At 42.1% G+C, this 25019-nt stretch overlaps 1 protein-coding gene across 6 annotated transcripts; it reads right to left on the bottom strand.

The window, feature by feature from the left end:
• LOC110530509 (CDK5 and ABL1 enzyme substrate 1) lies at window positions 1-24790 on the bottom strand. 6 transcript variants are annotated; one of them, XM_036986160.1, is made up of 11 exons: window positions 24033-24479; window positions 20041-20361; window positions 11043-11114; window positions 10578-10670; window positions 9106-9183; window positions 7420-7525; window positions 7090-7249; window positions 6620-6726; window positions 1774-1880; window positions 1348-1555; window positions 1-769 (listed from the first exon to the last, which is right to left on the bottom strand). In XM_036986160.1, exons 4-11 carry the CDS (start codon window positions 10604-10606, stop codon window positions 629-631), a joined length of 936 nt encoding a protein of 311 aa, XP_036842055.1. In that variant the 5' UTR covers window positions 10607-10670; window positions 11043-11114; window positions 20041-20361; window positions 24033-24479; the 3' UTR covers window positions 1-628. The 6 variants fall into 6 exon arrangements, 5 of the variants coding, with proteins under 5 accessions (XP_036842055.1, XP_036842056.1, XP_036842053.1 ...); XM_036986161.1 differs by having other exon boundaries at window positions 20041-20353; window positions 24033-24145; XR_005052946.1 differs by lacking the exon at window positions 20041-20361 and having other exon boundaries at window positions 1348-1623; window positions 24033-24790.
• Between the last annotated feature and the right edge of the window lie 229 nt (window positions 24791-25019).

Here is a 25019-nt window from a genome sequence, read left to right as displayed (position 1 = left end):
TCAGAACAACAGTTTTCAGCTGTGCTAACATAATTGCAAAAGGGTTTTCTAATGATCAATTAGCCTTTTAACACAATGTGCCATTGGAACACAGGAGTGGTGGTTGCTGATAATGGGCCTTTTGTACACCTATGTAAATATTCAATTTTTAAAAATCTGTCATTTCCAGCTACAATAGTCATTTACAACATTATCAATGTCGACACTGTATTTCTGATCAATTTGATGTTATTTTAAATGGACCAAAAAATTTGCTTTTCTTTCAGAAACAGGGACATTTCTTAGTGACCCCAAACGTTTGAATGATAGTGTAAGTCTTTTGAAGATGTAAGTAGTCTCGAATGTAGGAGTAAAAGTCTGAGAAAAATGTTGAAGTAAGAATATATGTATGGAAATACGTGTCACTTTGGCTGCTTTCAAGTCTTGATCTGAAAATGAAGATATGAATGTGGCCTGCAGTAGAGTGTAGTGGAGCTCCCACATCATGGTCCATAATGGATCCCCAGGCTGCAGAGAGGAGACAAGGTCGTGGCACCCAGTGGTGGGGTGGGGAGGAGGGTGTGGTGTAGATTCTGGTCCTGGATCAGAAGGGCATGGTCTAGGTGCTCCTCCTGACGGGTCACTAATGCTAGGAGGTCTGGACGAGGCGTCTGTAGTGGGGCATGACCTCGTGCTCAGGCAGGTACAGGTTGAACTCCAGGGCTACAAGCACAGGGAACTCAAAGGCTATCAGCTCCCTCCTGTTCACACGAAACCTCTCCTCCAGTTTCTACAAATTAGGGAAAAAAAGGGAGAGGAGAGGTGATGTAGTAACTAAACCACTGTACTACTTAATATATTAGGTGAATAATATGTAGTGACAAATACTTTTGTCTACGATCCGTGAGCTAGCCACGTTGCTATCTGTCATGTGGTGCTTTCCTGTCACGCAGATATTTATAATGCTTGACAAATAACCACATCAATATTATATTACCATCCTATCATATTTTTATTACATTTTTACAAAAGTTTAACATTAAAGCTGGGATCCACAAAAGGTGAAACAGCCGCCACTGGTCGCTCCAGACGCATTTGTCATTGTTTTTGTGGATGGGGGGGGGGGGGGAAAGTGTTCGTTGTTTGAAGTAATATCTTTGTTGTTGTAATATCGCAAACGGATATCGCAGTTTCACCACTAAGGATTCCAGCTTTACAGGAAACACTTGTAATGAATTCATACGATATAACAATCCTATAATCCGTGCCGGATCGCGGTTTGTCTGCGTGACAGGAAAGCACTGATGGTTTCCACCAAGCTGCTCAGAGCCGAAGCCCAGTGCACGATGACACAAGTACGACACTTACGTCTATGAGCTGCTTGACCTCGTGCTTCTTGAGGTCTCCGCCAATCTTGGCAGCGAGCAGGACGCAGGCACCGGCACAGAGTTTGCGGTTCTGCTTGTTGAGTTTCCCCTGGAGGACCAGCTTCTCGAAGTAGACGAAGGCCATGGCTACGGTGGGTTCCTCATAGCCACACTCTTCCTGGGCCAATTTACGGATCTCTCTCTTCAGACTGGGGTTGGAGGGGGGGGTTGAAGGTGGTGAAGGCGGGGAGATAAGACAAACGCTAAAAGGTCAAAGCTAAAAAGAAGAACCCAGTAAGTATCATAGTGTGGCCATGGTCAGTAAACCAATTTTGATACGATTAACCACAAGGGATTAAATACTGCTGCACCAAACTGATCATTTCCACATCATACTCTAATATATGTTTGGACTAGACGTCCCCACCTCCTGATTTTGCTGAGGGTCAGCCGTATGTGGGGGAACTTCTCCTTGAACGTCTCATTCATGTCCTTCTTGAGGTCAGAAGGCTTGACGTACTCTATGACTGTAGTCTGAAAGGAAGATGAATGTATTGGTGTCAGACAGACAGCACTGGTGTTAGGCTCTGTTATTGAATTTGTGCAAGTGTTATGGGTTTTGCAAGTGTTATGGGTTTTGAACTTGAGTCATTTCTCTCCGCTCTCAATTTCCATTTAAGGTGCTTTATTGGCATGGGAATCATATGTCGACATTGCCAAGGTGCAATAAAAAAAAATACAGTAAACATTACACTTACAAATGTTCCAAAAGAATAAAGACATTTCAAATGTCTATAGTTAAAGTACAAAAGGGAAAATAAATAAACATATGGGTTGTATTTACAATGGTGGTTCTTCACTGGTTGCCCTTTTCTTGTGGCAACAGGTCACAAATCTTGTTGCTGTGATTGCAGTGGTATTTCACCCAATAGATATGGGAGTTTATCAAAATTAGATTTGTTTTTACATTCTTTGTGGGTTTGTGTAATCTGAGGGAAATATGTGTCTCTAATAGGGTTATACATTTGGCAGGAGGTTAGGAAGTGCTGCTCAGTTTCCACCTCATTCTGTGGGCAGTGTGCACATATCCCCTCTTCTCTTGAGAGCTAGGTCTGCCTTCGGGGGCCAGGTATTCTGCCACTGTGTACTCTCTGTTTGGGACCAAATAGCTTTCTAGTTTGCTCTTTTTTTTTTTGTCAATTCTTTCCAATGTGTCAAGTAACTATCTTTTTGATCTCTCTCTCCATGCGGCTAGCCCCGCCCCCTGTCAGACCTAGCCCCGCCCCCTGTCACTTAAGGAACGCATTTTTCCTCGACCTCGATACACTTGCATGTGCTGCCTTGACAATGCGGTCTGAATGCAACAATGTTGATGACAACTATGCTGTTTTCACTTTTCCTCTTAATAGAAATCCACTAGCGTTATATAATTACATGATTCGTTTGTGTTTCTTACATCTGCAAACAGCTAGTTTGTATTTTCTTAGCAAGTTAGTACTAAATCGTGTTAGCCGCTAATGTTAATTACTAGTTAGCTGATTATTAGCTAGCTAGCTAATACATGTACGGAGTCAGAGCAAACGTTATCAGCTATACAGCCTGATAATACCAGTGATGGTGTAGACCTAAAATCAGCATGTTTGTGCAACAGTATCTTCTCAAACAAAGAGGAATACGCAAAGCATGAATATGTTAAGAAAATAAAAACATGTATCTAAAGCTTGTAGGGTCCCTTAGGAAACACAACACTTGTTCCTCCCACAATAACTCCTCCCTGGCATTTTCATTTGTTGTCCTGTCAAACAAGACAATTTAAAAGTGCCCACTATTATATTCTAACCATATAATTAGAATACTCATTATATTTCCATGATTCCAATAGTTCACCCAAGTGTTTTGCTAAAAAATCACAACATTTACAAAAAAGACCTAGATTGTTTGCCCATATTGTGCTGCCCTAAGTGGCAGTGTGGAAATGATCTCAAGTTAGCGATGAAAATGCTGAAAATAATTTCTGGTTGAAGTTGAATTGACCAGTATAAAACAAATGAGAATGGAGAAAGACCCATTGAAATCACATATAATGTATGTGTTGCCACCCTAGGGTCACACACTACTCAAAGAAAATTTGGAACTTTTATTATTCCAAAAATAATAATACCGCCATATCGCTCAGCCCTAGTTCCATTGGGTGGTTGAGTGTCGGAGCACGAGACATTGGAGTTGGGTGGCACACCATACACGGGCCACGGAAAGACAGAATATATTATAGAATGTTTGATGCTTTACATTTCCAAGCTTGTCTGTTCACACTGCTATGCCTTATCTTGGCCAGGTCGCAGTTGCAAATGAGAACTTGTTCTCAACTAGCCTACCTGGTTAAATAAAGGTGAAATAAAAAATGTTTTAAAACATTTCCAAGCTCAGTATATTCTGTTGATGTAGGGGAGAGTGGGGTAAGTTGAATCGCCCATGTTTCTAGGAAACTATACACAAAATGTATAATTGTACCAAATATTTAGGAAGAGGTCATCATTTCATGGAGTCTAATGGAAGAAACCACATGGAAAAAGTGGTAAGCAAGTTAAGTCCAAAAAACAGATATTTACCAGTCAAATTAATTAGTGTGTAAAAGGTTTCATGATGCTTGTATCTAAACCAATGTATATTTTAAGATTTGTTCTATACATCAGTTGGGCTCTCTATAAGCTTCAATATGAGATACTAAACCTAGTATTAAAGTGCATCCTTGAAGCTGTGTGGGCTAATAGTCAAAATGTTTGCCTTGGGGTAAGTTGAGCCAACGGAAAGTTGAAGTGTTTTCTTCCCAGGTGTTTGGCAAGGCATTAGCTCTGGGATATGAGGTAACAAGGCCTATCCTTGTTCATAGGTCATAGGTCATAGGACCTGTCCTATGTTGAAAATAAAACACTTAAGTATAAAGTGTTTGTTAGGTGTTAAACCTGTTAAAATATGCTTAAAATAATTAAGAGACAAGTGACAAGCTGTACTGTTTACATGAATACTGGTTATTTCCAGGGATATACAACATCCTGAAATATATGTAGATATGTTTGTTAGAAAGAATACTATTTCCCTTGACGGAATGAAAAAAAAAAATGGCTCAACTTACCCGACTCTCCCCTACTGTAATTTAGCCATTGAACTTTATTTCAGGTCAGAGGCTCAACTGTTATCTAGGAAGATAGAAGGAGCCCTGCAGTTGACCCACACTCAATCTGGGTATGTGATAAGAGAGAGAGATAACAATGATGAATTTACAGCATATTGCCCAAGTTAGCTCATGCCAAGTAATTTGCTTTGCTCTAGCTTGCAGTAATACAACTTATCAAACTAGTATTTTTAACTTGATATTTTTGGTCATGGATAGTATTCCTCCATGCAGCTCCCCATCAGAGTTCAAAATATACCATCAGCTATTTGTAACTATACTTCAACTACTGCAGCAAACTTGTGGCTACTTTTCTAACTAAAAGGAATGTAATTTATAGATATTTACCTGATCACAAAGGAAACTAAACATACTAAAATGATTTGTATATCATGACACAGTTAGTAGTAGAACCTGAAAAATCAGTTAAAGAAAATAGTAGGGCTGTCAAAGTTAACATGTTTCTCGGCCCAAAAAAATTATAACGTTAATCGAGTCTATTTCTTCACCGCACGGAACTTTTTAAGCGCACATGCTTCCGTACGGACTTTTTTATGAGCAGAACACAACACGGAACACAGCTATAATCAATGCTTGCTGAAGACCGTGTGGCTAGCTAGCAGATTACTTGACCACTGACTAGACTATGCACAAATGTGGATGGCACAGGTTAGAACTGAAAAGGAATAGGCTACTCAAATACATTTTTGAAAAGGTAGGCTGCAAGATTGGGTGGTGAAGCGGATGTGTGAGAGCGGGAGTAAGTGCATAAGAAACTCCCTGTGAGAGCGAGAGGATGTGGGAGGGTGGGAAAGTGTGACGGCCTATGTGTGTAATGTTATCTGAACAGTACAGATGGTTAGTGTTTTCATAACATTGTTGGACAAGATCTTTGTATCCAGAGCCAGTTCTATTTTTCTTTTGTCACACTCATTTAGAATGCCTGAAGCTTTAACATAACTTAAAGCTGTGTGTGTGTGTGTGTGTTATGCTTAAGTGTTAAATTTCAATAACATAGATAAGAGGGAGTAGGCCTACCTAAACATTGGGAGCATTAATAGCTGTAGTAAATTGTTGTTTAATGAATGCTGATTGGCTGACAGCTGTGGTATATCAAGGGTATGACAAAACATGTCTTTTTACTGCTCTAATTTGTAACCTGTTTATAATAGCAATAAGACACGGGGGTTTGTGGTATATGGCCTCCGCGTTGTTTTGTGCGTAAGAACAGCTCTTAGCCGTGGTATATTGGCTATATACCACACCCCCTCGTGCATTATTGCTTAATTAAAACATTCGGATGTAGATTATTTGAGTTTCAAAGCAGTATAACTCAATGCACTGCTTTGGCCCAATTTAAGTAAATAAAGAAATTGTGATTAACTAATGCCATTAACTAATTTAAATATTTGGGCCCTGGTCAAAAGTTTTGCACTATAGAGGGAATAGGGTGCCATTTTGGAAGCAACCTAGCTGTTATGATGGCTGTTCAAAGATCTACAGGGTAGAGAGACGGGAGTGTATTCACACACCACAGACTCTAGTAGGAGTGGGAGCTGAGCCAGGGATTGAGCCAATGACCTTGCTGATTAGAATGGTCAGTCAAATAGACTCCTGTGGCTTACAGTGAGTTGATACAGTACATGATTTATACAGTGGGGCAAAAAAGTATTTAGTCAGCCACCAATTGTGCAATTTCTCCCACTTAAAAAGATGAGAGGCCTGTAATTTTCATCATAGGTACACTCCAACTATGACAGACAAAATGAGGGGAAAATCCAGAAAATCACATTGTAGGATTTTTTATGAATTTATTTGCAAATTATGGTGGAAAATAAGTAATAAATAAAAACATCCCTGGGTTGTGAAGAGAGCAACATGCAGGGCCATAGTAAACAGCAGACCTGTGTTCAAATAAAGTATTTGAACAGATAAAGTATCTGTGCTAGATTGAGTTGTCTGGGGCAATGGAACCAATGGACTTGTCTCAAGAACAAACCCTGTCCCTGTGGCATAAAGGCAGGCTCAATAAAGAATGAAGTACTTGAAAGGAAACAAATACTGTTTGAAACCATTTCTGGTAAGCAGAGTAGTCTCTTACCATGTAGGAGGGGAAGATGAGGACTCTCTTGTGCTTCCCACATGGCCACTGGGGATCGTCCAACAGATTGGGGTCATACTCCCGGATCAAGTCCCCCAGATCATTCCCTGCAGAGGACAAAAGGACAGTCCCGGGACCACCTGTACGTAAAATCTATACACAAATTACTAAAAGCGTCTGCTAAAGGGCATATTACTATATATTAGTCACACAATGAGCCAGGGATAAACAAACACTGGGGCCGAGAAATACAAATTGTTTTTCCACTTCTAATACAAAGTCAAGCCCTCAATGTTGAACAAGTAATTGATAAACTAAAACATCACACTGTGGATGGGGAAAAGTGATGTGTATCATCCTCACTCTGACATACACCTATTCAGGGGCTCTCTCCAGGACGGAGGATCCACACACTGGCCTGTATGAATGCCACAACTACTCCAGAGAATCCACTCACTCACATGACTGACCTGTGTCGATGCTGCTCTGATTGCTGTTGGCCCGGCCCAAGCTGAGGCTGCGGTGGCTGGCGTTACGAAACTGAGAGATGGATGAAGTGGAGTCGATGGTGTTCCTGCGTCCGCTGCCCAGGGCGTTGGTGGGGTACAGGAACTGAGTGTATGATACAGTCTGTGGAGAGAGACATACTCACATTTTAACAGCATGTTATTGGACCACTGTCTGCGCTGTTTGGACCACTGTTACATACTCCAAAAATCATTCCCTATTCTCTTCCTTGAGGTGATAACTGATCTGTAACAAAGTAGGGAGGAAAGGATAGGTCTCCCATCCTCTCTCACCTTTCCATAGGCCCCCAGCTCCACTCCCTCCAGCCCGATCACTATCTCCTTGGCACTGACCCCGCCCGAGGGGTGACGCTGCCGCCCGCTTTCCAGTTTCACATCCCTGCCGGGGCACAAAACCTTTAGACACCCCTTCCCCTAAAACCCACACACCCTGCCAGTCTTCTGTCTAGGGTCTAGACTCCACCTCAGCATCTCTCTCACCATCTATCACAGAAAATAAATGGAAGCTCTAAAAAAGGAATGTGGAATTAGACCAGGTAGAGAACCTAAGAGAAGCTATCATTCCATGTTCCCAGAATTCCACAGTGCCATAATGCCCCAGAGAGGACTGAGCTAATTAAGGCAATTGAATCACCCAGTTCTTATAAACACTGGGGTAAATCAACAAAAACACTAATTGGGGCAAGAAAGGAAAACATTTCAGGAAAAAGTCCTAAAAGACAGAAGCGTGGGCTTGTGGACATCATTTAGATAATTATTATTTTAGGCCTATATGGTACTGAGTATAAGACAGGGTATGGGATTTTAGCTTGGTCAGTTCTCTACATAGTCAAAGTGCATTTTGCTGCAATGACACTCAGCCAAGCAATCTCAACTGCCAATTAGCAGCATTGGGTAGTCAGGAATGAGGCTATTGAATTCATTAGGGGCTTCATTAGCTCTTTAACCCTTCGTTGTATGGCTAGGCTTAGGAAGATTAGGCTGCATAAATTATCCTGTTCTGCTCCTCACTAAGCCCACTAAATGGTGCTTTCTTTCTCTCTGTCCATTGTATTCTCTGTGTTAATCAGTTATTTTTCTTTCTCACTTCCTCCAAAACAAGCTATTTCATTGGGGGACACCAGGACCCAGGTCAAACCAACACTGCCTCTTTCCCCGGGCAGGCAGGCCAGGTGGAAAGCTATATAACAGACCGGAAAGAGTTCAAGACTACCGTGGGTCCCCATAACACGAAGGAGTCTGAACTTCGTGTTGCAATAAGAAAAAACAACAGTCTGACTACTGGTAAGCCAGGCTTTCTCTTCCAAGGGCCAAGAAATATAATCTCTAACCGCACAGGGAGAACAATATGAACAACAACAAACTGAGATGTCATGTGTAAACTCCAAACAGAAACTACATAATGCTCTGTTATGGTTATGGATGGATCATTTGGGACCCCCCCGAAATGTAAGTGTGTGTTATGCAATCGCAGCAAAGCGCATGCAAAGTTAAAGTGCTGAGATAAAAACATGCTACGGAATCTTTGAGGGCAGCAACAAATTGAGGAAAAGTGCAACCTAAATGATAACAGCAAAGCCAGAGACGGTTGCAATGGGCAAAACGAAGTCGTATTAGAATGAATCTAAACAACCTCATGATACAGCAAACTACAGGCCTACATGGAAACATAGTGACATGGATACAATCCTTAAATGGGTGCGATTCATTACTTGTAAGTTCATTCATTCAGTAGATTACTTGTTCACCTCTCTTGCAAACATTTCTTTTGTTGTAGCAAAAAAGCATCCACCAAAACCAACCCGTCTAGAACACTGTTCATTGTAATGATGTTATCCCCGTCCCAATGTAATAAAGTACTAGTTATATATCGGCAGAAACAAAAAGGGATGTGAGAACAGGGGAAAGCAGGGAACGAAGGATGGAAAAATGGAGGTTGGCATGCTGTAGGATACATACCCTGCTTGGCTACAATCTCGATAGGGCAGGACAGAAAATACACTATACAAGGATCTTCTGCCACTGATTAGGACTATCCTATAAAAACAAAATGAACTAGGTGAAAAAGACACTCAGATTTACAGGTTAAGATGGAGGAAAAAGTGAGCAGTAAAACAATCAAGATTTAGAAAACTAAATGAAATACTGTTTTTTTTATGTGTTCTGTGAGTGTATTGTGGAGTATGTAATATGTAGTCAGAGGTTTGGGAACAAAATAATGCAGATCTTTTCAAATGATGTTACTAGCCACGTCTTGCTTTGGAGACTAAACAAGACCAAACTTGTTTATCATACAATTTCAGAATAGCAGCTGCACGCGAGGTAAAAACCTATAGGACAGTAGAATTGAACCACTCCTCAAAGTGGTTTGCATAACTGCTGCTACAATTCATTGAGAAATTGCTTCATAAAACTTTTGTCACTGATTTATACTTTTTGAGTTATGACATAAAATAACAGGCCTACTCACTGATCAATATCAACGTCACAGGCAGAATGGGACGTATGGCAATTCATTACTGCTGTATATGGCACACTGATTAGCTAGATAAGAGTAAATAAAAACAGCAGCAAATGCATAGAGATTGAATGTAAAGCACAACAGTTGCTGTCCCAATTCAACCACCTAAAATCCAGAAATAAGCTTTATTAAAAGCTACTATGAAGACAGAATGTATCAGCACACTCCTTTTTCTTCCTGGGCCAAAAGAAAGGCTTTGCACCCATTCAAATACCTGTCAAGACAGATATATAACAATTCATCAAAATAAATAGGTCCGGTACACACCCAAGTGTAAAAGAAGCTTGAGGCTTGTAAGTTCAAAACATCCAGAATAAAACATTTTAAAAAGATAGTTGAATAATCTGTGTAATACAAAATTAAGTGCTGTGGAAATAGTTTAACTGTCCAATTTCTTTTAGATTCCAGGAAATATCCATAAAAGCCTATAGTATTTATTACTGAGAGAAGCTGCTGTACACTAGCTACATACAGTATCTCTGTGTTATATATCAAATAAGTCATTAACATCTGTGTGACCAAATTTCTTCAGTGCTCTGGAATATCTAAGAAAGTGCATGTATCATTGCTTATAAAAGTGAGATAGTGTGATGCGTTTCATGATTCAAGGGTGTGGTCCTCAATGTATAGCTTTGACAATATGAAATATGAACTCAGTTTGAGAGAATTTCTGTGAAGTTCAATGAACTGCTGATCAGTCTGATAAGTTATCCTATTGAATTATAAATGTATCAATCAATAGTAAATTGATTGATAGTACTAAGCAATAAGGAATAGCTTAGAATAAGTGACCTAGATCTCTAGTAGATTTCATTAACCTGAGGGGTATTCAAACTACTGTGCGTTCATTGGGGGGATTTTCTATTGAAGGTTTGTGTTGAATTAGGGATGGGGTTGTTTTCATTCATACCTTCCATTGCGCATATCATGTTGCCTCATGTTCTTGATGAAGTGGACCTTTTTGAAGCTCTTTGGTCGGGGTGAACCTGAGAGGGTTCTGCATCTAAAAACACATTTTATTCAAGACAGATCAAAACCAATGTGATTCATTGAGATCCATTTGGAGCAGTAAAAGACCACAACATGCCTTTAACAACCGTAAACAGAGAGACTGAGCCAGACCAAGAACATTACAGTGTTGCCTGATGTTCCCACCACCACCACCCCAAAGGACATAAAATGTCTCCATATAGCAAACTGAAGTGAAACTACAGCTCCTCCAGTGTCATCATCTATCAAAATACTTCCCAGGCCAAAGCTGTTATTGACTTCTCGAGTACCGCTCTAAAACGAGAGGAAAATATGAGCAAACCAAATCTGTTTCTGGGTGGTGTGCTGAGTTGTGTGATCTGTGACAGTTGTTGCTATACAATACCTGCGTAGAGGGGCGTTCTCCTCAATGTCTTCCAGTGTCTCCAAGGAGGATCGCTGAGAGATGAGCCTCCGTCTGTGGAGAAAAGGGAAATAAGGAGCTGGTATTGAGTTTACAAGCAACTTGTGTTGCGCCTAACCAGCTCTACCTCGCCCTGGAAGAGGAAAGACTGGACACTATGTATAAGGCCCATTTAGAATCATTCATTCTGAATTGCAAGATATTTGCTAAATGATGGTCATTACTTGGTAATGATTATGCAGGTTAAAACCCTTGGCTTACCATAACAGAGAAAGAAATGTGTTGATGTAATAAAATGGTCAAATCACTCTTAATCATGGGCTTTCGCAAAGAGGCCTAAATGTCAATAGAGTGAGGTTCCTTGTTCATGATAAACCCTGAACACATTTCTTTAGAATTAATGGTATTAACCACATCATTCCTTATCTAACAGTAAGCAAGGTAGTTCTACCCAAATCCACTGGTTGACCTCCATCAAATCAAATTTTACTTGTCACATACACATGGTTAGCAGATGTTAATGTGAGTGTAGAGAAATGCTTGTGCTTCTAGTTCCGACAATGCAGTAATAACCAACGAGTAATCTAACCTAACAATTCCACAACTACTGTCTTATACACACACAAGTGTAAAGGGATACAGAATATGTACATAAAGATGTATGAATGAGTGATGGTACAGAACAGCATAGGCAAGATGCAGTAGATGGTATAGAGTACCCTATATACATATGAGATGAGTAATGTAGGGTATATAAACATAAAGTGGCATAGTTTAAAGTGGCTAGTGATACATGTATTAAATAAAGATGGCAAGATGCAATAGATGATATAGAGGACAGTATATACATATACATATGAGATGAGTAATGTAGGGTATGTAAACATTATTAAGTAGCATTGTTTAAAGTGGCTAGTGATACATTTTTACATCAATTTCCATTATTAAAGTGGCTGGAGTTGAGTCAGTATGTTGGCAGCAGCCACTCAATGTTAGTGGTGGCTGTTTAACAGTCTGATGGCCTTGAGATAGAAGCTGTTTTTCAGTCTCTCGGTCCCAGCTTTGATGCACCTGTACTGACCTCGCCTTCTGGATGATAGAGGTGTGAACAGGCAGTAGATCGGGTGGTGGTTGTCCTTGATGATCTTTATGGCCTTCCTGTGACATCGGGTGGTGTAGGGGTCCTGGGGGGCAGGTAGTTTGCCCCCGGTGATGCGTTGTGCAGACCTCACTACCCTCGGGAGAGCCTTACGGTTGTGGGCGGAGCAGTTGCCGTACCAGGCGGTGATACAGCCCGACAGGATGCTCTCGATTGTGCATCTGTAGAAGTTTGTGAGTGCTTTTGGTGACAAGCCGAATTTCTTCAGCCTCCTGAGGTTGAAGAGGCGCTGTTGCGCCTTCTTCACAACGCTGTCTGTGTGGGTGGACCAATTCAGTTTGTTCGTGATGTGTACGCCGAGGAACTTAAAACTTACTACCCTCTCCACTACTGTCCCGTTATATCAGTATTGGGAAATCTTAGAAAAATGTTCAACATTGTACTGTTTTGAACCCAAATCTTAAATCATTGACGATCTAAAATCAACAAGTGATAATCCATAACAATCATTTTCATATTTCTTTAACGGTCTGGAGAATGAATGAGTAGCCTAAACTAACTGGACCTCTTAGTCTGGCCCATGTACATTACCTTCACGTTTGATGTGAAGTATAGCTAAAGTTTCTATGACTTTGTACTGTGCCGTCTTGTCAGGCACAGTGGCTTATTTACAAAGCAAAGCTGTAATCATTGACACCAGCACTGTGTGACTGACTGGCTGGCTGCTGTGGTCAATGATCACTGTTGTGTTCTACATTCTGACTAGTAGCCTCTGTGTGAGATCATGTAGAATGGTTAGAACATTCTAATCTAGAGTAAGGAACTGGTTTAGTTGGTAATTAATGCTACTTTTCTACTAACATCAGTGTATACATGTTATACTAAGGAAATTGTTTCCATAGCTAGCAGAATCAACAACCTCTGCATAATCAAAACAGTTGCTTAAAGTTCACAGTTAGCCATTGTTATGCAAATGCTGGCTGAAAAGTACCAGTGGCCCATTTAGACACGGATACCGGCCCACGTCGATGGAAACAGAAAAGTCTGAGCCTTTTGGGTAAAAGACTGAGGTAAATCCTGTATGGAAATATGCCATAAGAGGATAAAGACAATGGCTGGTTCATTTTGTTGTAACACTGTTTCGTCACACACAGGCCTTTCTTTCACACTTGGGTTGCATGACTTAGCCAGCGCAAAATCTATTAGCCCATTACTATAAAAAAATATAAAAAACATATTGCACAACTCCTGCCAGCCTGCTTGTCAGTTGTCACCAAGCTTTCAGGCTCCACTAAACATGTGGTACTTATTTAAATATACTCAATGACACTCAACTTGACTTGTCACCTCTTCAATTACCAATTCAGCGAGAGTGAAAGAATGAGCTGATGATAAGAGTATGCTCTCCGGCTGGTTAATCAACTACAGAACAGCAGAACAAATTAACAAAAAATGACTGTCCTTGACAAACTCCCAGCAGTAAGCAAGCCTAAACCAACAGAGGATGATTCAACAGTCTTTATACCACATAGGTGAGACTACATCATGTTTACAGGGGAATGTGGTTAGAAACAGCAATTGGAAAGGAAACCATTTCTAAAATGTCTAGCACTGAGGTGTGCCAGAAATTGTAAACATGGTCAACTACATGGCATACATCCACTCTGCACTGAGATGGAATTGATTTTATTACATCTTCATATTTAACAAGGATAATCTCTTGAAGTTGAGAACCTGGCAAGAAAGTAATGAAGGAAAGCATGTAGCCTACATGTTATGAATTCTCATCACATCCCCTCTGTGAAGGTCAAAGAGATGGATCATTGACATTTACTCCAGAGGTGTTGAACTGCTGCACCCTCTAACCACTGTGGTTATTATGTGACCCTGCTGTTCATCTTGATAAATGATCTGGCCTCAATGGCCATGTACTCTTATCTCCACAGCAAGAAGAGTATCTGTGTAGCACTTTGTGACAACTGCTGATGTAAAAAGGGCTTTATAAAATACATTGGATTGATTGATTGATTATGGATCGTCAAGGTATTTGTGGCCGACAGGCCCGGCAACATCCTCCAGTGAGAATGCTGAGTGATGGATAGGGTGGCTACCATCATGCTAGCCTAAAGGCTTACATTCCTAGCCTGCTAGCTGCACTAACATGCTATGGTTTACATTCCTGATGAGGTGACACATTCATTGGTTGCACAGAGCAGAGCAACTGCAATGAAACCTGTCTTAGCTACAGTGCATTCGGAGAATATTCAGAGCCCTTCCTTTTTTCCACATTTTGTTACGTTACAGCCATATTCTAAAATGTATTATCATTTCCCCCCCCTCAATCTACACACAATACCCCATAATGACAAAGCGAAGACCAGGTTTTGAGAAATTAAGCTCAGGTTCATCCTGTTTCTATTGACCATCCTTGAGATGTTTCCGCAATTTGATTGGAGTCCACCTGTGTTAAATTCAATCGGACATGATTTGGAAAGGCACACACCTGTCTATATAAGGTCCCACAGTTGACAGTGCATGTCAGAGCAAAAACCAAGCCATGAGGTCGAAGTAATTGTCCATAGAGCTCAAATACAGGGTTGAGTCGAGGCACAGATCTGGGAAAGGGTACCAAAAAACTTCTGCAGCATTGAAGGCCCAAGAACATAGTGGCTTCCATAATTCTTAAATGGAAGAAGTTTGGAACCACCAAGACTCTTCCCAGAGCTGGCCCCCGGCCAAACCGAGCAATCGGGGCGGTCTAAAAATTGACACCCTTAATAAAGATATTTAAAACACCCAGCTATATTGTAAGTGAGGAAGGTGACCAAGAACCCAATGGTTCTAACAGAGCTCCAGAGGTCCTCTGTGGAGGTGAGAGAACCTTCCAGAAGGACAACCATCACTGCAGCACTCCACCAATCAGGCCAGACGGAAGCCACTCTTGAGTAAAAGGCACATGACAGCTGGCTTGGAGTTTGCCAAAAGGCCCCTAAAGACTCTCAGACCATGAGAAACAAGATTCTCATTCTCAAAGTACAGAGATCCTTGATGAAAACCTGCTCCAGAGCACTCAGGACCTCAGACTGGGGTGAAGGTTCACCTTCCAACAGGACAATGACCCTAAGTCCACAGCCAATACAACACAGGAGTGTTTTCGGGACAAGTCGCTGAATGTCCTTTGAGTGGCTCAACCAGACCCCGGACTTGAACCCGATCTAACCTATCAGGAGAGACCTGAAAATATCTGTGCAGCAATGCTCCCCATCCAACTTGACAGAGTTTGAGAGGATCTGCAGTGAAGAATTGAAGAAACTCCCAAAACACAGGTGTGCCAGGCTTGTAGTGTCATACCCAAGAAGACATGAGGCTGTTATCTCTGCCAAAGGTGCTTTAATAAAGTACTGAGAGAATGGTCTGAATACTTATGTAAATGTTACTTTTTTAAAATATATTTTTTTAAATAAATTAGCAAAAAATTCTGAACCTGTTTTTGCTTTGTCATGATGGGGTATTTTGTTTGTAGATTGAGGGGGGGAAACAATTTAATCCATTTTAGAATAAGGCTGTGACGTAACAATGTGGAAAAAGTCAAGGATTCTGAATACACCATGTCTCTCCACCTTCACCCTGGAGAACATGTTAACCAGAATAGCTAGGCTGTAGCAGTCAGCAGAGCAAATACAGCCCTCGCTGTCTGTTAGAAACATAACAGTGACCATGACCTCATCCCAGGTACTCTAATCTATCTATTGCCATGACAAATTATTAGGTTCACTCGATTACAGATGGCTTACTGTGCCAGATGTCATTGGGTCAAAATCTTATCACTGCTGCAAATTTCATTTTTGGACAGAATATTTTATTTTTATTTTGACTACTAGGTTTTTATTTCACAGTTTGTACAGTACACCTGATGAACTGAACCCATAAACTAGTTTCCACTGTTACGCGGGACGCTCAGACTGATCCAGCTACTGTAGATGAACAACAGCAGGCCAGCCAGGAGGTGGACGTGCAAAGGATGTTTTCCACACCCGTGCAAACAATAACACGTGGACCAGACTACTCATTCACTTCAACAAGACTGATACAGCAGGCTATTGATGTTTAACTGCAGGTCAAATCAAATGTTATTGTAGGTGCCACGTTCTGACCTTAGTTCTTTTGTTATGTCTTTGTTTTAGTATGGTCAGGGTGTGAGTTGGGTGGGTTGTCTATGTTAGTTTTTCTATGATTTGCTATTTCTGTGTTTGGCCTGGTATGGTTCTCAATCAGAGGCTGTCTATTGTTGTTCCTGATTGAGAACCATAATTAGGTAGCCGGTTTTCTATTGTGTTTCGTGGGTGATTATTTTCCGTGTTAGTACCACACGGACTGTTTCGTTGGTTTCACTTTGTTATTTTGTATGTTGTAGTGTTCAGTTTGACTTATTAAAATGGACAATTACCACGCTGAAAATTGGTCCGATCTATCTTACTCCTCATCAGAGGAGGAGGACGAAAACCCTTACAGGTGCAGCGAAATGCTTCTGTTTCTAGCTCCCACAGTGCAGTAATAATACCTAGAAATACACGCATAATCCAACAAGAAAGAAAGACATTTAAAAAAATAGCAGAATGAGCAATGTAAGAGTGCGGAATATACATGACCAAAAGTATGCTCCTCAACAAACATCTGCTTCCAAAATCATGGGCATTTAATATGGAGTTGGTCCCCCCTTTGCTGGCTATAACAGCCTCAAGTCTTCTGGGAAGGCTTTCCACTAGAAGTTGGAACATTTCTGCAGGAACTTGCTTCCATTCAGCCACAAGAGCATTAGTGAGGTCAGGCAGGGATGTTGGGCGATTAGGCCTGGCTCACAGTCAGCGTTCCAAATCAATTCAAAGGTGTTCGATTGAGTTGAGGTCAGGGCTCTGTGCAGGCCAGTCAAGGGTAAACCATTTCTGTGTGGACCTGGCTTTGTGCAGTGGGGCATTGTCATGCTGAAACAGGAAAAGGCCTTCTCCAAACTGTTGCCACAAAGTTGGAAGCACAGAATCGTCTAGAATGTCATTGTATTCTGTATGTAGCGTTAAGAATTTTCTTCAATGGTATTAAGGGGCCTAGTCCAAACCATGAAACAGCCCCAGACCATTATTCCTCCACCACCAAACTTTACAGTTGGCACTATGCATTGGGGCAGCTAGGGTTCTCCTGGTATCTGCCAAACCCAGATTCGTCTGTCGGACTGCCAGATGGTGAAGCGTGAATCATCACGCCAGAGAACGCGTTTCCACTGCTCCAGAGTCCAATGGCAGGGACATTTACACCACTCCAGCCGACGCTTGGCATTGCACATGGTGATCTTAGGCTTGTGTGCAGCTGCTCGGACATGGAAACCCATTTCATGAGGCTCCCGACAAACAGTTATTGTGCCGACGTTGCTTCCAGAGGCAGTTTGGAACTCAGTAGTGAGTGTTGCAACCGAGGACAAACAATTTTTACGTGCTTCAGCACTCCCGGTCCCATTCTGTGAGCTTGTGTGGCCTACCACTTTGTGGCTTAGCCATTGTTGCTCCTAGATGTTTCCACTTCAAAATAACAGCACTTACAGTTGCCCGGGGCAGCTGTAACAGGGCAGACATTTGACGAACTGACTGGTTGGAAAGGTGGCATCCTATGACGGTGCCACATTGAAAGTCACTGAGCTCTTCAGTAAGGCCATTCTACTGCCAATGTTTGTCTATGGATGTGCATGGCTGTGTGCTCGATGTTATACACCTGTCAGTAACGAGCAATAGCCGAATCAACTAATTTTTATATATATGTGTGTGTGTGTGTGTGTGTGTGTGTGTGTGTGTGTGTGTGTGTGTGTGTGTGTGTGTGTGTGTGTAGACAGTATATTAATAGTAAAGGTGTGTACAGCAGTGACCAGCTTTCAATGACTCTGTACATAGGGCAAAGCAGTCTCTAAGCTGCAGGGTAGAGTACCGGGTGGTAGCCGGCTATTAACAGTGACTAAGGTTCAGGGCAGGGTACTGGGCGGAGGCCAGCTAGTGGTGACTGTTTAACAGTCTGATGGCCTGGAGATAGAAGCAGTTTATCAGTCTCTCAGTCCCAGCTTGATGCACCTGTACTGTCGCCTCCTTCTAGATGGTAACGGGGTGAACAGTCCGTAGTTCGTGTGGCTGAGGTCCTTGATAAATCAACTCCAATCCAACAGTAGCATTCTGACTTTAACAAGGACTGGTCGAACTCCGAAGCTCTAAGGCAGAGCCCAGGCTACTTTCAATTATCGCCTCCTTCAATATTGACAGAACAACAATGGGCATCTAAGTAGAGCTGCCCATGAAAGACACAATCTGTCTGTGTTTTTGTTTAATTTATGGAGTTTTTTTTCTTCTTCTTAAAACTACATGGTTGGTTAAGAACTTTCAGTAAGCATGTCACTAAGGTCTACAGCTGTTGTATTCCGCGCATGTGACATAACACTTGAATTGATTTGATATTCAAGCACTGTTCACATTCAATGAATTTCAAGCATGGTCTATTTAATCAATCTTAGGACATTCAAAAACAATTGGTATGTAACCTGACAGCTATGCTTGTCGCTTTTTAGGATAAGGAGCTGTAGTGCTCAACATAAAAGATTAAATTGTTTCACACGCACACCCATTGGCAGCCTGCCATGGACATTGTCTTCCCGTTCCGCTGTCGGGTGACAGAGTGGAAGTCAATCTAATGTTCTAGCCTTCTTACAATTACAGGCCAAAGAAAATGGAATCATTTGGGGGGAAAATCCAATCAACAAAGGCTATTCTCAGCCCCTTCGGTCTTTCTTCTCAAACACATTTACAACAACGCTGCAACAACAGTGAATTCCTTCCTGCTACTGTAGCAGTGGGGGAGCTCTAAAAGCGCGCCTCGGCAGAAATATGTCCCAACGCTGCTAAATTCTTGCCACTGCTGTAAAACACTATATATAAATATAGGGGAAACACTGCTGCAGACATGGATAAAGGACAAGAACACATACCTATATTGTTGAAAACACACAGCACCTTGTGGTTAGTTGCTCTGGTTGCTTGACATACAGTAAAACCACTGAATCCATCCTTCCCCCTTCCCTTTAAATAGCATGTGGTTTAGGATGAACAACAGTGCTACTAGCATGGTGGAACTTGAACTAGTAAACTTGTACTGCAAGTTCCATTTTGGAAATAGAGTAACCCATCATGTCTATATTTCTTATCTCAAGACTCATTACCAGTAATGCTTTAATTATGGTGGCCGTTTTAACCATAAAGGCCTATCCTGCAGCTGCTTTGGAGATTTCGCTTACAGTTCAAGCCACAAGTGTTTCAGAGGCAAACTAGCCTAAGATTGCTGCTTACATAATCATGTAATTATGCCAACCATTCCTTCACCAAACAACAACCTCAACCTCTTAACCAAAAGGATATGACTCAATTGCACAAAACTGCAAAGGACCATTGTAATGGTTTATACTGCATGTGGTTTCTCTGCTATGGTTTCCCTTGGCTTCATAGTCTCCCTGTAGTAAGCTTTCGATCACAATGAGGACTTGTGAAAAATGATTTAAAACATGGGGACATTGGAGTGCGAATATAATTTACTGCATTAACTGTCAATCCATACAATTATGGGAATTTGATTTTGTGGCAACATTCACTAAGCTAAATGTGTTTTTTCATGTTAAAGCGGTTTAAAACAGATCCACACCTCGGGCTGACACCTTTACAGTAGCAGCAAGACAGAGTGGGCGCCTTAAATTATGCTAGAATGTAAAAGGCCATTGTCTATGAGTCTAGCTTGAGCAGTAGAATACTGCAGCCTATGTAAACTCAACCATAATGTGCATGCATTAGAATCAATGCACACCGAATAAGATGGTTTTAAGCAGCTCTGAGCGCTGATCTCAGAGTATCTTTTGGCAGCTGATCTGAGGGTTGGGGATTCCTGGCTGGGAGCAGGACTGGAGGCCATGAGAGAGGGAAGGGAGGAAGATGGAAAGAGAGAAATAAAGAGTATCTAGTATGGTGCCCTTGGGAGAGGAAGTGGAGTGAAGGACAGAAGATGGAGATAAACAGATAAAGGAGAGTCTGGCCGGGCAGCGTCTCTGAAAGCCTGGGCGTCCTGCCTTTCCCTTCCCAGCCAAGGTTCTCTCTCTGGATCTGGCCACTTTTCCACCAAGCTGCTGCCCTGGGAAAACAGACCAGGCACTGTGTGAGAGATGCCCATCTATGATGTGTCTGTGGAATATGGCCGGGGTCCCTCAACAGGTCGCCTTAGTTATTACTCAACAGCTTATAATTCAGTTTACAGTGGCAGCCTCCTTTGACCGACCGCATTCCATAACCTGGGGGGGGGGTTTAACTACTGAATCATTGTAATGTACAGTGCCTTCAGACAGTATTCAAATCAAAGTTTATTTGTCATGTGTGCTGAATACAGTGAAATGCTTACTTACAGGCTCTAACCAATAGTGCAAAAAATGTATTAGGGGAACAATAGGTAAGTAAAGAAATAAAAACAACAGTAAAAAGACAGGCTATATACAATAGCGAGGCTATATACAGACACCAGTTAGTCAGGCTGATTGAGGTAGTATGTACATGTAGATATGGTTAAAGTGACTATGCATATATGATGAACAGAGTGTATCAAATCAAATTTTATTTGTCACATACACATGGTTAGCAGATGTTAATGCGAGTGTAGCGAAATGCTACATGCTAACATTAACAGAGAGTAGCAGTAGCGTAAAAGAGGGGTTGACGGTGGTGGGACACAATGCAGATAGCCCAGTTAGCCAATGTGCGGGAGCACTGGTTGGTCGGCCCAATTGAGGTAGTATGTACATGAATGTATAGTTCACACCCCTTCACTTTTGTTACAATGTGGGATTCAAATGGATTTAATTGTATTTTTTTGTCAACAATATACACAAAATACTATGTTAAAAATACTGTAATGTTAATGGATAAAAATATATATATATATATATATATTTACAGTATATCACAAAAGTGAGTACACTCCTCACATTTTTGTAAATATTTGAGTATATCTTTTCATGTGACAACACTGAAGAAATGACACTTTGCTACAATGTAAAGTAGTGAGTGTACAGCTTGTATAACAGTGTACATTTGCTGTCCCCTCAAAATAACTCAACACACAGCCATTAATGTCTAAACCACTGGCAACAAAAGTGAGTACACCCCTAAGTGAAAATGTCCAAATTGGGCCCAATTAGCCATTTTCCCTCCCCGGTGTCATGTGACTCGTTAGTGTTACAAGGTCTCAGGTGTGAATGGGGAGCAGGTGTGTTAAATTTGGTGTCATCGCTCTCACACTCCCTCATACTGACTGGTCACTGGACGTTCAACATGGCACTTCATGGCAAAGATGGCCTGGGCTATAAGACGATTGCCAAGACCCTGAAACTGAGCTGCAGCACGGTGGCCAAGACCATACAGCGGTTTAACTGGACAGGTTCCACTCAGAACAGGCCTCGCCATGGTCGACCAAAAAAGTTGAGTGCACGTGCTTAGCGTCATATCCAGAGGTTGTCTTTGGGAAATAGATGTATAAGTGCTGCCAGCATTGCTGCAGAGGTTGAAGGGGTGGGGGGTCAGCCTGTCAGTGCTCAGACCATACGCCGTACACTGTATCAAATTGGTCTGCATGGCTGTCGTCCCAGAAGGAAGCCTCTTCTAAAGATGATGCACAAGAAAGCCCACCAGCAATTTGCTGAAGACAAGCAGACTAAGGACATGGATTACTGGAACCATGTCCTGTGGTCTGATGAGCAAGAAACTTGCTGATGAGCAAGAAACTTATTTGGTTCAGATGGTGTCAAGCGTGTGTGGCGGCAACCAGGTGAGGAGTACAAAGACAAGTGTGTCTTGCCTACAGTCAAGCATGGTGGTGGGAGTGTCATGGTCTGGGGCTGCATGAGTGTTGCTGGCACTGGGGAGCTACAGTTCATTGAGGGAACCATGAATGCCAACATGTACTGTGACATACTGAAGCAGAGCATGATCCCCTCCCTTCGGAGACTGGGCCTCAGGGCAGTATTCCAACATGATAACGACCCCAAACACACCTCCAAGACGACCACTGCCTTGCTAAAGAAGCTGAGGGTAAAGGTGATGGACTGGCCAAGCATGTCTCCAGACCTAAAAACCTATTGAGCATCTGTGGGACATCCTCAAACGGAAGGTGGAGGAGTGCAAGGTCTCTAACATCCACCAGCTCTGTGATGTCGTCATGGAGGAGTGGAAGAGGACTCCAGTGGCAACCTGTGAAGCTCTGGTGACTCCATGCCCAAGAGGGTTAAGGCAGTGCTGGAAAAGTATGGTGGCCACACAATATTGACACTTTGGGCCCAATTTTGACATTTTCACTTAGGGGTGTACTCACTTTTGTTGCCAGCGGTTTAGACATTAATGGCTGTGTGTTGAGTTATTTTGAGGGGACAGCAAATGTACACTGTTATACAAGCAGTACACTCACTACTTTACATTGCAGCAAAGTGTCATTTCTTCAGTGTTGTCACATGAAAATATATACTCAAATATTTACAAAAATGTGAGGGGTGTACTCACTTTTGTGATATACTGTATATAGATTAGATAAGTATTCGACCCCCTGAGTTGCTTACATGTTAGAATCACCTTTGGCAGCAATTACAGCTGTGAGGCTTTTTGGGTAAGTCTCTAGGAGCTTTCCACACCTGGATTGTGCAACATTTGCCCATCATTATTTTAACAAATGCTTCAAGCTGTCAAATTGATTGTTGATCATTGCTAGGTCTTGCCATATATTTAGATGCCCTTCTTTGCAAGGCATTGGAAAACTTCCCTGGTCTTTGTGGTTGAATCTGTGTTTGAAATTCATTGCTCGACTGAGGGACCTTACAGATAAGTGTGTGTGATGTTCCCTCAGATGTTCCCTGTGCTCTGGTCCACTCTACAGAGTAAACAAAGGTATTAAAGGTGTCCATGGTCCGATGTGTTGAGGAGTACTGGGTTACAGGTTGTTTATATTGCATAGGAGAGGGCAAGGCAGCAGGTGCAGGGCAGCAGGTGCAGGGCAGCTTTGTAAAGTCCTCCCAACCGGTTATGGGGACAAATCTGCATGGGTGACCGTATCTGCACAGGGGGGAAAAGTCCACCTTCCTGCTGGACATGCCTTTCAGTGCTACCATGAATATAACATGTTTTACAAATTCTGTTATTTGAGAGCACATGCATCATACTGGTTAATAGGCAGGCTAATCAAAATGATTCCACAATGGTTGACCTTTTCAATCTAATCCCGCTGATTCCACCTAAATCAATGGGCCACTGCATGTGCACAGTTGTTAGCAGCATACTAAATTTCACATATAGAGAAAGCCAAGGCTCTTGCTCTTTGCTGTAATCTGTCTCTTTGTATAAACTTGTCTTTAGCAGTACACTGACTAAAACTGAGGATGCCGTTTGAGCAGCCCTAGTACAAAATATGACCGGAGAAACCTGTGCTATTGTTGAGATGATAACTGAAGATACACATTAGTATAGCCCAGGTCTGTGTGGATCCTGTTTGGTGGCTTCACTCAACAAAGACCTTCCTGAAAACTCTTACCTTACTTTCAGTGACTATTGCAATATGAGTGTTGCAATACTGTAGCCAAACTGTATTGTTGACACTTGGGTTGCAATACTGTAGCCTATGACATGCATAATTTGTGAGAGTGCAGTGTAAACATTGACTGTGGGCTTCTGTGTCACTATTCCCATTCCCAATATGGGCAACCAGTAAACTCCTTCACACATGTCATGAATGTAAACACTACATGATGGAGATATCTACAATTGCCCTACCTTGATCTCTGCAGCTCCAGGACAGAGTTGGCTATCTGTCCTCCCTCCAAACAGAAGCCTTGGGAAGCCTGCCTGGAGTAGGCAGCAGGCACAACTCCCTGAGTGTAGGTTTGAAGCCTGCCTCTAATCGCGGCTGGTACTGCAGAGAAAGGCGAACTGAAAATCGAAGGGCCGAAAGCATCCCCTTCCGGATCTGTACACGCTTGAGCTGCAGCGGCGGGACCAATCCCAAAACTATAACTATCTCGTGCGTTAGCAATCAGAGCCTGGTTTGCAATAGCGAGCGCCTGGGTGGCCGTGGGGGTCGCTACCCCTGTGCCACTGCCAGCCGCGTACAGCGGACGCTCTGCTGCAGAAACCAGGCTCTGTCTAGTCCTCGACTCAATTGAATTATCCTCTTCGATCTGATTGTCGGCATCATCTTGCACCGGTCGACCATCCAAAGAAATGTTACTGAGAAAAGAGAGTGCGGCTTGTCTCCTCCGAGGGTCTATGCGTTTCCGCGTATGCTCGATACTGGAATGCTTTATCTGGAGCGTGGTTGTGGATGTATTGCTGCTCGTGGCAGCCGCCATGGTCCACTTCCAGCGATTCGAATCGGCGAGCAGAGGTTTTGTCAATATGACATTAAAAGTGTGCTTATGTAGATAGCAAATGTTAAAGCCTTGTATTGTAAGTGCAAGCTTAAACTGACTAAAACAGGATGGTTATGTGTCTGCAGTATTGTGGCAGCAGGGAAAAAATTGGACCAATAGGCTTTCAGGGACACACGAAAGGGTTATTTTTTTTTTATTTATTTTTTTTTCATTTTCCTCCGGTGCCCTCCCTCTTCAGACTTCTGGACTGGTTATCCAAAATTACATAAAAATGTCATCAGGTATAGCAGATTTTGGCCACATTCAGAAATAACTAATGGATTACCATGTGTTATATTTGCATGTTAAAGCAGTTAAATTGATTGGAAATATGCATTTTTGGAAATTGTGC

This window comes from Oncorhynchus mykiss, chromosome 8 (assembly GCF_013265735.2).
Source record: "Oncorhynchus mykiss isolate Arlee chromosome 8, USDA_OmykA_1.1, whole genome shotgun sequence".
Taxonomy (NCBI): domain Eukaryota; kingdom Metazoa; phylum Chordata; class Actinopteri; order Salmoniformes; family Salmonidae; genus Oncorhynchus; species Oncorhynchus mykiss.
This window is presented reverse-complemented; position numbering and strand designations above follow the sequence as displayed.